Raw genomic sequence first — 12,957 nt, forward strand, 5'->3', positions numbered from 1 at the left:
AATTAGCTGTGACTAGATCATTCTGACAGTCTCTGACAGCTGAAACACTCAAATCTTTGTTTGATGAATTCACTTCATTTCTTTTTCTTTTTTACTCTCTCCTTGAATTCTATCATTTGCCTGTAACAAAGTTTGGCCTGGTACAAATTCAATGGAATCATAGAATATCAGAGCAGGAAGGAACTTTTGAAATCATCTGGTCCAACTTCCCCTCCCTTCCAATTTTACATTGAGAAAATAGCTCCAGATGAGAGAAATTTCTTGCCCACAGTTACCAGCTGGTTCGTGGCAAATTTTCTGTGCAGAGGCTGTTTGGGATAGTAGGAAGAACATTAGATTAAAAGTCAGGAAAGTTCTGACTTCAAATACCACCTTTGACACTAGTTTTGTGACTTTGGGCAAAATACTTCTCCTATGTGAACCTCAATTTTCTCATGTGTAAAATGAGGATGATAGTGGGCATTGAGAGGTAGAATGGAATAGTGAATGGGAAGAGTGCTGGACCTGGGTCCAACTCTCACTTCAAATTCTTACCATCTCTGTTTCGTCATTTTCTCATTTTTTAGTTGTTTCTGCCTCTTCGTGACTCCATTTGGAGTTTTCTTGGCAAAAATACTAGAGCAGTTTGCTCTTTCCTTCTCCACACCATTTTAGTGAGGAGGAAACCAAGACTATCTGGGTGAAGTGACTTGCCCAGGGTCACATAGTAAATGTCTTAGGCCAAATTCAAATCTAGTCTTCCTGACTCTAGGCTAGCACTCTACCCACTGCACCACTGAGTTGCCTTCTGGAAGGCTACTTTCAGCAAATAAAGAATCTTGAGCATCAGATCATGGTATGAGTATAGTACTCCATTTTCCTTGGGCAGAGATTTTTCATAAAGTTATAGATGGTTTTCCCAAGGAAGATCATTAAGGACAGCATCAGGAAATGGGTCGAAATATTTTGGAACAGTTCTTTCCTTGGCCTCATGGGATTTGGAATCTTTAATGAGAAATCTTTGATGTGAGAACTTGCTATACTATACATGAATCATGTTCAAAGAAACCTTGAGGTTCCCTGGTAGGGACCAGCATTTATGAATTGTCAGTATATTAGTAAATAGCCCTGCTCTAGACCATCTCCATTAAGGTCTCATCCCAACAGTGACCACTATAACAGGAATGGGATTCCAAAAATTAATTTGGAAACGTCTCAATAGAACACATATCATTATATACAAAATAAGGGTGGGGATGAAACCTGGACCTATGATTTCACTCTACCAATATAACTTAGAATCTTTGAGAATGGCCAGAGGCAACTCCTTTGTGGATCACACAATCAGTATGTCTGAATCAGAAATGGATCCCAGGCCTTCCTGTTTTCTAGACCAGTTTTCCACACTAAACCATGATAAATCAGGTAAATTCGGGGCATCTGGGTGACTCATTGGATAGAGAGCCAGGTCTAGAGATGAGATCTTGGGCTCAAGTCTGACTTCAGATACTTCCTGACTGCGTGATCCTGGGCAAATCACTCCACCTCCATTGCCTAACCCTTACTACATTTCCGTCTTGGAACCAATACACAATATTGATCCTATAAAGAAAAGTAAGAGCTTAAAAAAAAGTAGGAAAGTGAAACTTGTGTAGAACTACTAGGGAAACTAGGATTTCCAGGGAGCAGAGGTGAGATTGAAATGCATTCCACTAATGGAGGATCCCCTCTACAAAGGCAGGGAAATGGAGCATCATGTATAAAGTCAATTTGGTTGAGAATGTGTAAATTAAATTAAGTAAATAAAATTATTATGCATATATAATAAGATTGAGAAGAAAGTTCGAACACAGGTTGTGAAAGGTTTTAAGAGTCAAGCAGAGATATTTGTATTTGACCCTAGATGAAGCTCTTGGAGTTCACTGGAGAGAGTAACATGGTCTGATCTATATTTTAGGAAAATCACTTTAGCAAATCTGTGGATAATGGATTATTGGTGGGAAAAGCTCAAGGCAGTGAGGCCAGTAAGGAGACTATTGCAATGATCCAGGTATGAGACATTGAGGATTTGAATGAAAGTATCTACAATAGAGGTGTACAATAAGGTGCCCAGGCATGCTAAGTCTCATGATCATTCCTATATTTTCTTAAAGTGAGTAATCTTATTTTTAATTGTTTATTTATTTTAAGTATTTTTCCATGGTTACATAATTCATGTTCTTTCCCTCCCCTCTCCCAGAGCCAACAAGCAATTCCGCTGGGTTATACATGTATTATCACTCATTACCTATTTCCATATTATTCATTTTTGTAATAGGGTAACCATCTTTTAAGAACCAAAACCCCAAATCCTATACCCATATAAACAAGTGATAAATCGTATATTTTCCTTCTGTGTTTCTACTCCCACAGTTCTAGCATTCTTTCTCATAAGTCCCTCAGGATTATCCTGGATCATTGCATTGCTACTAGTAGCAAAGTTGATTACGTTTGATCATCCCACAGTGTTTCAGTCTCTGTGTACAACGTTCTTCTGGTTCTGCTCATTTCATTCTGCATCAGTTCATCGAGATCTTTCAAACTCATATGGAAATCAAGGAGTTTATCATTCCCTACAGCACAATAGTATTCCATCACCATCATATACCACAATTTATTCAGTCATTCCCCAATCGAAGTACACCCCATCATTTTCCTTTTTTTTTTTACCACAACGAGCATGGCTATAAATATTTTTGTGCAAACATTTTTCATTTTTATCTCTTAAAATCTCTTATTATCTACCTCCTCAGCAACCTTTTCGGCTTTCCCATTTCCTACAAGGGAAAACAGAAGTCTAGATTTCTTATTCAACCTCATCCTACCTTCTCACCTTTCTCTTTCAATAATTCCCTTCAAAAATGAGGAGATGTCCCTCAAATGGGGAATGGCTGAACAAATTGTGGTATCTTATGGTGATAGAATACTACCTTGCTGTAAGGAATGATGATCTGGAGGAATTCTGTATGAACTTGGAGAACCTCAATGAACTGATGCAGACTGAAATGAGCAGAACCAACAAAAAGTAAAACATTATGAAATAATCCAATGTGATGGATTTTGCTACTAGTAGCAATGCCAGGACACTCCTGAAGGACTTATGTGAAAGGATGCTAACCACATTGAGAGAAAGAACTATGGGAGTAGAAATGCAAAAGAAAAAAAACATGACATCACTTATCACATGTATATATGGGTATGTGATTTGGGGGTTAGACTTTTAAAAATTGCTCTATAGCAAAAATGAATAATATGAAAATGGGCATCAAGTGATAACATTTGTACAACCCAGTGAAATTGCTTGTTGGCTCTGAGAGGGGGGAGAAAAGAGGGAAGGGAAAGAAAAGAAATCCTTTAAACATGGAAAAATATTTTAAAATTAAATTTTTTTAAGTAAAAAAATTAATTCCCTTCACAAACCCTCTCTCAGACATATTGATCTAGTTACTGTCCCCTAAATAAATCTTTTCCTTTTTAAAAAATGTTTTATTGATATGTTTCTTGCATCCTCCCAGAGAACCATCCCATATGACAAATAGTAATTTCTAGAGAGAGAAAAAACCATTAATACAAATGATCAATACATTGACAAATTCCAAAAGCATGCAATATGTAACACTTATTGGACCTTACATGTCATTAAAGGGGTGTTTGGGAGTATCTTTACATATGGCTTCATTTGAGTCCTGCTTGATCCTCAAAATTTTGTTACATTTACTTTTAATTTTTTTGGTGTGCCATTGTTCTTTCCATTTATATTGTTGGGTTCACCATGTATATTGTTTTCTTGACTGCTGATTTCACTCTGCACTGACTCATACAGATCTTTCCATGTTTCTCTATATTCATCACACATCATTCCTTACAATGCAATATTATATTCTATCATATTCATATACCACAATTTGTTTAGTCATTCTTCAATTTATAGGCATCCACTTTGTTTTCAAGTCTTAGCTATCACATAATGTGCTGCTAAAAGTATTTTGGAGTATTTGGTAACTTTTTTCTTACCTTCCTAAAGGTATAAGTCCATTCAAAGAGAATGGACATTTTAGTTTCTTTATTTTATCTGCATAATTCCAAATTGCTTTCCAAAATGGTTATACTTTTTCACAGCTCCACCAACAATGAACTAGTGTGCCTATCTTTCCATAACTTTTCCATCATTGATTATTGCCATTTGGAGATCATTTCTGCAAATTTACATGCTGTGAAGTAAGACCATGGTTGTTTTTATTTGCATTTTTCTTGATTTGGAGCAATTTTTTAATGTGATTGTGAATACAGTTCTTTTGAGAACTGTTTTTCATATTCTCTGATCATTTATTTTTTGGGGAATATCTATTAGTGTTACGTGTGTTCATTAATTATTTCTATTTCTTGGATGCCAAACCCTTATCAGAGAAATTTAATATAATTTTCCCCATTCAACTATTTCCCTTCTTAATCTAGATGCATTAATGTTGTCTGAGCAGAAGCTTTTCAATTTCAAGTAATTAGTTAACAGTTTTATCTTTTATAATTGTCTATCTCTTCTGGTTAAGAATACATCTCTAGTGAATAGAATACTGAATCTGGAGTCAGAAAGGCCTGAGCAAATCCAGCCTCAGATATTTACTAGTTAGTTGTATGAGCCTGGGCAAGTCACTTAACCCTGTTTAACCTCAGTTTTCCCATCTGTAAAATGAGCTAGAGAAGGAAATATCAAACTACTTCCATGTCTTTACCAAGAAACCCCAAAATGAAGTCATTAAGAGTTGGGTAAAACTGAAAACAACTAAACAATAACATTCATTTAGAATATATTTCAGAGTGGCATAAGATGTTGATCTAAGCTTAATTGCTTCCAACAAAAATTTTTGGATCTAATACTGATCTTTATTTTTGGAATTCCCTTCCCCTCCCTCTTCTTTTTCACTCATTTGATGTCTGTGCATATTCAAAATGCAACTTAAGTCCCCTTCTCCTTTGCAAAGTCTGATGTGTCCTTTTTCACAGCAATCTCTTCTAAATTCTTGCATCATGTCTTATTTATGCCAATCCTACCATATATCCTATACAAGTGCCTTCAACAAGCTTCTTCATTCAGGGACTTTTGCCAGGCAATAAGGATATTGTGACAAAAATAAGACCTTCTCTTCCTTCAAGGATTTGCATTAATCAGTCCATCAAGAATCACATTTCCATGGAAGGATCTATGTCCTTCCACAGATTCATACTAAGGCAAGGAAGAACAAAGTGCTAGTGACTGAGGAAGGGCAGGCATTCAGGAAAGGTTTTGATGACACTCAATCTGCCTAGCCCTCTTCTCTGTTTTGTGGCTAAACTTTCCCACAAGTTCATGCTCCACTCAGCATTTAGTGTTCTAGAGCACAGGTCTGATCCTGTCCCCCTTGTCCCCCACTCAATAAATTTCCAGTGGCTTCTAGTCATTTCCAGGATCAAATAGAAACTCGTAGAAACTCTTCTGGCATTCAAAGCCCTTCATAACCTACTCCCCTCCAACCTTTCCAGTCTTTTCTCACATACTCTGTGACCCAGTGACATTGTGTTTCCTTCTGTTCCTTGTACAAGACTCTCTCCTCGAGGCAGCTAGAGGGCACAGTGGATAGTGCTATTCCTGGACTCAGGAGGACCTGGGTTCAAATCTGGTCCTAGACATTTCCCAGTTGTGTGATCCTGAGCAAGTCATTTGACCCACTTTGCCTAGACTTTGCCTTTCTGCTTAGAGTTGTTACTGGGACAGAAAGTAAGGATTTAAAAAAAACAACCAAGACATTCATTTCCATATGCTTGGAATTCTTTCTTTCCTCATCTCTATTTCTTGGATTTCCTGGATTCCTTCAAGTCCCAGCAAAAATCCCATATTCTGCAGGAAGCCTTCCCTGATGCCCTTTAATGCTTATATCTTCCCTCTTCTGATTGCCTCCAATTCCAATAACTCTTGTTTGTACATAGTTGTTTTCATGTTATCTCCCCCATTAGACTGTGAACTTGAGAGAAGGGACTGTCTTCTGCCTTTCTTTGTATCCTCAGCACTTAGGACAGTACCTGGCATATAGTAGGCATTTAATAAATGTTTATTGATTGATTGGTTGGTTGGTTTGACCTGAGCTAAGCTCTGATAGAAACTAAGGATACCAAGGGGAATGAAGAGGAGGCCATTGAAAGCATAGGGGAGAACCTTTGCAAAGATGGGATGACAGCTCTGATGTAGGCACCATTCTTATCTCCATTTTATATAGGAGGAAACTAAGGCATAAGGAAGTGAAATGACTTGCCCATAGTCACTCAAGAAATCAGTATCTGAGACAAGATTCGAACCCAAGTCTTTCTGATTCCAAGTTCAGGACCCTATCCACTATACCACCTAATGGCTTAGATGTAGAGGCCTATTATTCAGACCTAGGTTGGCTTGTTTTATCTCTGAGCTCTGAGATTCTGTCAATTTTGTTCTATGTTCTATAATGTCAGAAGGGAAAAGATTTGGTCTTGCCTTTGGTAAAGGGAAAGGGATTGAGATTAAGGAGGCTTCCTGGAGGAGGTAGGATTTGAAAAGGACTTCAAAGAAACACAACAAATTTATGAGACAAGGAGGAAGGTCCTTTTCTTCATTGAAGGATGATTGGCCCTGAGAGTACAGTGTGTAGAATTCTATGGACAGAGGGTTTTCCAAATTGACTGGAGCTAAAATGACCTAGAGGAGGATCAGGGGAAGTGAGGCTGGGAAAGCAGATTAGTTGCAGATATGTACCATAAAAAACAAGAGTTTTGAAGGGTCTATGCTTCCCCATCTGAGAAGTTCACACCTCTTAGGAGGTCCAGGTCAACAAATACTATTCTTAAGCAACAGTCTGTTAATTGGTGACCTAAGTAGAGAAATGAAAGCTCCAAAGATGTCTCTTACTTCCCAAAGAGGATTGGTTAATATTTTGGGGAAATCCATTGAACTATAGACTTTACCTCCCCTAAAGTCTAGTGGCCTTAGATAGTGCTTTCTCTGTAACTGATTAGCTCATAGTTCTGCCTTTGGAAGGGGCTTCAGAAGCCATCTAGGCCAATCCCCTCATTCTACAGATGAAGAAACAGGTCCATGGAGATGAGCTAGATCTGAGCTCTAAAAGTAGAAGGGATCTCAGAGGCTTTAACCCCTTCATCTTACAAGTGAGGAAACGATGCCCAAGGGGAGTTAAGTGATTTCCCAAAAATCACATTATTGATATGTATAAGAGGTAGGATTTGAACTCAGGTCCTCTGACTCCAGATTCAGTGTTTTTTCCACTGCACTTCACTACACCACACACACACACACACACACACACACACACACACACACACACACACACACACTTTCCATTGTTGTGGTGATGATCATTGTCATCGATATTGCCATCCTATAGAGTCCCAGGACTTTCCATTTACTCAGTAATCATCCTCTACAAATGCAGCTCAGCAACTCAGTCTTAATAGAGCCACCTAGGATTCCGCAAAATTAGATGACTTGCCCAGGGTCACAAAGGCTTCATGTGTCAAAGGTGGGTTTTAAACCCAAGTCTTCTAAGTTCTCAAGTTACCTCTCTACCCACTATTTTCAGGCACTCAAGATACAAAGGCAAAAAAGAAGCAGTCCCTGCCCTCAAAGAGTTTACATTCTCTTGGGAGAATCTGTGTGACCTTGGACCAGATTCTTCAGCGTTTGCTTAGTTTCTTCCTCCATAAAACAAACCCAGTTTGATAGAATTCCTCACAGGTACCTTCCTACCTCTAAAATACAATGATCCTTCTCTTCTAATCCAATACAGGAAACTTTTCTAAAGTATGAATGAATGAATGAATGAATGAATGAATGAATGAAGATTTGTTAAGGGTATAGATCAGTGATGGGCAAACTACCAGATGCAGCCCCCTGAAATGTTCTATCAGGCCTCACAACATTATTCCTAATCTGAGGAATAGAATGAGTAGGATACAATACAATGAAACTTTGAAAGAGTTGCCTTAGAAACAGACTGACAGATGAGCATTTTCTTTCCTTTGGCCCCCTCTTTAAAAAGTTTGCCCATCACTGGTATAGACTATGCCAAGTACTCTGCTGAGCCCTAGAGATAAAGATAGAAAATCAAGACCATCCTTCCTCTCCAGGAGCTCACATTTTAACTGAGACATTGCATATCAGAGTGTTCAGCTGCAGGGTGGGTGGCAGGGGCTTCTACAGGGTCAACAGTAGAACAAATACAAGGTCCAGAGTTCTTTACAGGGTCAATGGCAATGCCAGTTGTCTGCAGGGCACAGCATCTGGATAGTTGATATGGCCCAAAGGTGCTCCATCTTCATTACTCCTTCTTTGTCAGTGATCTATAATGATACAAGTTTGTACTGCCCCTATTATGGGGAGAGAAGACTGGAATCTGGGCAGGATATGTGTATAGAAGGACTCCTTCAGGACTCATCCTCTGGACCAGGACACCAAAGGATAAGCCACTTGTAACCCAGATTAATGAATCATTAATGATGGTATTTCATGGATCAGTAATGCAGGTATTTGGGAGTGGAATTCTTCCCTGTACCCCTTAAATCATATCATACATTACTAAACATATCCCATAGATTCTGACTGTCCAAGCTTTCCATGCATTCATCCCAAAGGACCCCCATAATCTCCCATGACCCATGTCACCCCTAAAAATTAACCTAGATTTCATCTTCTGTAATCATATAGGCTAAATTTGTGTCACCACTACCACCACAGAGTGATTTGAAGATATGTCACTTCTTACCATCCAAGCCCTGTGTGACCTTCTCCTCTGTTCCCCTGCTCCTCCTCTATAAGATCAGATGGTTGGACTAGATGGCCTCTGAAGGCCCTTCTAACTCTAGACTCTGTGACCTTTTAGAGCTCCCTCATTGCTCCCTAGAAGTTCTGACCTAAAGATCTGCCTTTATCCCTTTGGTAGTGGGCATCTTTCATGGGAGAGGCAGCAAGAACAATGGTATTGAATTCCAACTGCCACTTGCCTCTTGGGTGAACTTGAATAATTCACTTCATGTCTATGGGCCTCAGTTTCCTCATCTTCACAATGAAGCATCAGATTAGATAACCTGAAATGTCCTCTTCAGTTCTAAATGGGTAGCTGCTCTATTTTTTTCTTCTTTCTTTTAAAATCTTTGTTACAGGAGATGGCTTGCTGGGGGTGGGGAAGAGGGTGGTATAAGTTTGGAAATAAACTTGATCAAAAAATAATAAGTATCTATCTAGAAAAAACCTAAAGGAAGGTAAGCAAATGAAATGAAAAAGAAGAAAGTCAATAAATCACTGTATGACTAATTCACTTCTTCCTTCCTCCTAGACAGGAAAGAGGCAAGATTCTGGGTCCCTAGTAGAGTTTTTACAGAGCTTTTCCATGGAATTTACCTTGACTGTGGTAGAAAGATGGTACCTGAGGAATAGGAGAAGCCTTTACCTGTATCTGGTGGCGGACTAAGAGAGATGCCTCTTGGAGTTGTTATCAAGAAGTAGTAATGGAAGCAATAGGACCTACAACTATAGCACTCACTGTATTGGAGCAATGAACACCAGCAAAGCTTAAGATCAAAGGAGCAACTTGAGACCAGGCAGACTGTCCCACTCTAGCCCAGCAGTGGTCACTTGGATTCTTCAAGGATTTACCTGAAAGATGAGTCTTGGGCTGTGGAACTGCCTCAGTCCTAATGAATTCAAGCAACTCCAGAAATATTCAGAATGTGAGTATCCTGGTTAAGCCTTGTGAGGATGAAGTTATCTCTTGTTTGGGGAAGGTTTTCATTGGATAATAGAGCAGTAGAGAGAGACACAGAGTGATAGAGGGGATGGAGGGCTGGCATTGGAATGATAAGTTCTTGTGTTCATCCTGTGCCTGATAAACCATAATTGTATGACTATGGGCAGCCAGGTGGCCCAGTGGATAAAGTACCAAGCCTGGAGTCAGACCTGACTTTAAATCCAGCCTCAGACACTTATTAGCTGTGTTACCCTGGACAAGTTGCTTTACCCTGTTAGCCTCAGTTTCCTCACATGTAAAATGAGCTGGGAAAAGAAATGGCAAACCATTCTGGTGTCTTTGCCAAGAAAACCCCAAATGGAGTGACAGAGAGTCAGATGCAACTGAAACAACTGAACAATAAATTCTAGTTCATATTCTCAGGGAACTGGCATTCTGGGAAGAAATAACATCTGCATGTATGGATATCAGAATATAAACTAGAGAGTCTTGGTGTGGGGGTGCTAGCAGCCAAAAGGTCCCAAGAATTGGGGCTCCTGTAGTCCTTTTCTTACAATTTCCCAAAATCCATGGCTTTTGTCTCTTAGATTCTAATAATAAGTTAAAAGATGTCTTGGAAGACTTATACGGCTCAGAGCAGGAAATATCGCAACACCTAGATATGGTAAGAAGCTTTTGATCAGATTTTTTAATAAAAAGTTTTTATAGCCCAGAAGTGATTTCGTTAATGTAAGGAACTCCCAGAGGAGAAATTCCATCCACCAATCCAAGTTACAGATCAGCATTTGCCATGTACCTCATAGTCTACCTCATAGAGTTGCCTAGAACACTTGAGTCTCTTTTCCATCTCCTACTGTGAACACGTAGCTGCAAGGAAGGCAGATATCGGTGGTTCTAGGAGATGGAGAAAATGAGAACAATATTTGGAGCAACAGAAAGTGGTCTCAAAGCTGGTATATATTTTTAAACCTTTACCTTCTACCTTAAAATCAATGGTTCTAAGGCAGAAGAGTGGTACGGGCTAGGCAATGGGGGTTAAGTGACTTGCCCAGGGTCACACAGCTGGGAAGTATCTGAGGCCAGATTTGAACCCAGGACCTTCCATCTCTAGGCCTGGCTCTCAATCCGTTGAGCCACCCAGCTGCCCCTCTAGGACTGGCTCCCTTCATGAAGAATTCTTAATCTGGGGGTTATAAACTTAAAAAAAAAAGCAGAACTACATTTCAGTTTAACTGACTTAATCAGAATCTGAACACATGCCATCATACTCCATACCACCCACCCTCTCCACAACATAGCTGGAATTTCTTCTCCTTTTTCCTTTTCTAATTTCTTTATTTCCCTGTATGCCTTTTTTCCTCTGCCTTTCTTCACTCCTCCCTGCTCCTTTCCTCTCTTCTTCCTCCATCTATCAAAATAAGTGCCTCTCTTCTCCTCTCCCCTTAGCCCATTAACTATGAAGGATTCAAGGCCTTCATGGAAATATACTTGGACGAGGACCTCTCTGAAGAATTCTGTAGGCATCTTTTCCTGTCCTTCAAAAGCAAGAACCTCCAGCAACCCTCAAAAGTCGAGATAAGTTCCAGTGTCTCCCAAGTCAAAGCTACTATTGGTAAATCCCTTTGAAGGACCTTGGCTCCTTGCTCCCATACCAGAGGTCAGTGGAAGATGGCCCTAGCCATATCTTCCTCTTACTGTGGCACAAAGCCTTGAGATCGCATTTCTCAAAAGGAAAGCATGGACTTCAACACACTCCCTTCACCTAGGGTAGTGCTGCATCTTTCTTTAAAATACCTTCTGTCTTAGAAGCAATACTAAGTATCGGCTCCAAGGCAGAAGAGCAGTAAGTGTTGGGCACTTAGGGTTAAATGACTTGCCCAGGGTCATACAAGTAGGAAATGTCTGAGGTCAGATTTGAACCTAGGACCTCCTATCTCTAGACCTGAATCTCCCTCTGATGGGGACTCAGACCCCTAAGTAAGACATAAAATGGCATCAGACAGATTTATGGGGACAGGCCCCCATCCAGGTACCTGCATGTATCAGGGGCCAGGATTTATCAAAGACAACTGGCTCCCTCCAAAGAACAGCCAATGGAGAAATTACATTATTTCCCATATGTGTAGAGCTACTCAGAGGCTCTTTTCTATCTCCTCAAGCCCAGCCTAGGGGAGGGGGCAGTGGGTGGGACCTTGATTTTTCTCTGTAAAATCCTATTCCCCCACTACTCCCAGAGTTCCATTTCCACCAATTCAGGTCACATCTCTCTGCTAACCCCAAGAAAAGTTTTGCCTGAGATGATCAGAACTTGAATGATAAATTCTTTTGAAGTGAGACTGAACTTTAAGCACAACAAACCTACTGAGTCACCAGCTGTCCCTGTATTACAGATCTTTCACTGGGGGTGAGGAAGGCTTCTCCTCACACAGGAGACAAGCCAGTGTGGACAGGGTAGATAGAGGCAAAAATAGGGCCAGAGAAGCCAAATGGAGGGAAGAGAGGGATCACTGAGTAGCTGGGGTCTCTCCTAGCAAAGGGAGTTCTATCAGGCAATCAACAAGTAGAGTGAGTAAACAGAGCACTGAAGGGGATTAAGAGAAGGTAGAAACACAGCCCCTTCCTTTGAGTGCAAGACAAGATCAACATTAGCCCAATGGCAAAGAAATATAAACCCTGACACAAAGCGAACCAGTCGGTCCCAACATGCCCATTGGGAATAAGTTTTTGTTGATGTGGAAAAGATAAGGGATGGATCCAAAGGAAGGTTAGTGTGGGAAGTGATTGAGTTCACTTTAGCTTCTCAATTGGCTTCTTCCTTGCCAACCTCCTCAAGACATTGAAAGACACAGGTTGGTAGCAGTAAGGGTTGCAGATTTCATTCAAAGACCTTTGATTTTTTTTTAATCGTCTAGTAGAGAACAGTGTCCAAGATTCGAGTCTCTGTCAAGGTAGAAGAGATCACTTCCCCTGTAAGAAGTAAGGGACTGCTGAGGGAGTCCTTGAAATATGGATATAGTTAGAGGGTACTCCAAAAATCTTAGTGAAGTTTTAAATATTTAAACTTAAAGTTATTAAAGTTTAAACTTGAATTAAGAATCCATATATAGTTAGAGAAGGAGAGAGAGAGAGAGAGAGAGAGAGAGAGAGAGAGAGAGAGAGAGAGAGAGAAAGAGAGAGA

The 12,957-nt window shown here is 40.0% G+C and overlaps 1 protein-coding gene across 1 annotated transcript in view; it reads left to right on the forward strand.

Annotated features, from left to right (window-relative positions):
• The first annotated feature begins 9,695 nt into the window (after nt 1-9,695).
• Nucleotides 9,696-12,957, forward strand: part of DGKG (diacylglycerol kinase gamma) — a 250,772-nt gene continuing 247,510 nt past the window's right edge. The window contains 3 exon segments of the mRNA XM_044675638.1: nt 9,696-9,762; nt 10,367-10,443; nt 11,226-11,391. Coding sequence (XP_044531573.1) covers nt 9,696-9,762; nt 10,367-10,443; nt 11,226-11,391 — 310 coding nt within the window.

Source organism: Gracilinanus agilis, chromosome 4, assembly GCF_016433145.1.
Source record: "Gracilinanus agilis isolate LMUSP501 chromosome 4, AgileGrace, whole genome shotgun sequence".
NCBI classification, from domain to species: Eukaryota; Metazoa; Chordata; class Mammalia; order Didelphimorphia; family Didelphidae; genus Gracilinanus; species Gracilinanus agilis.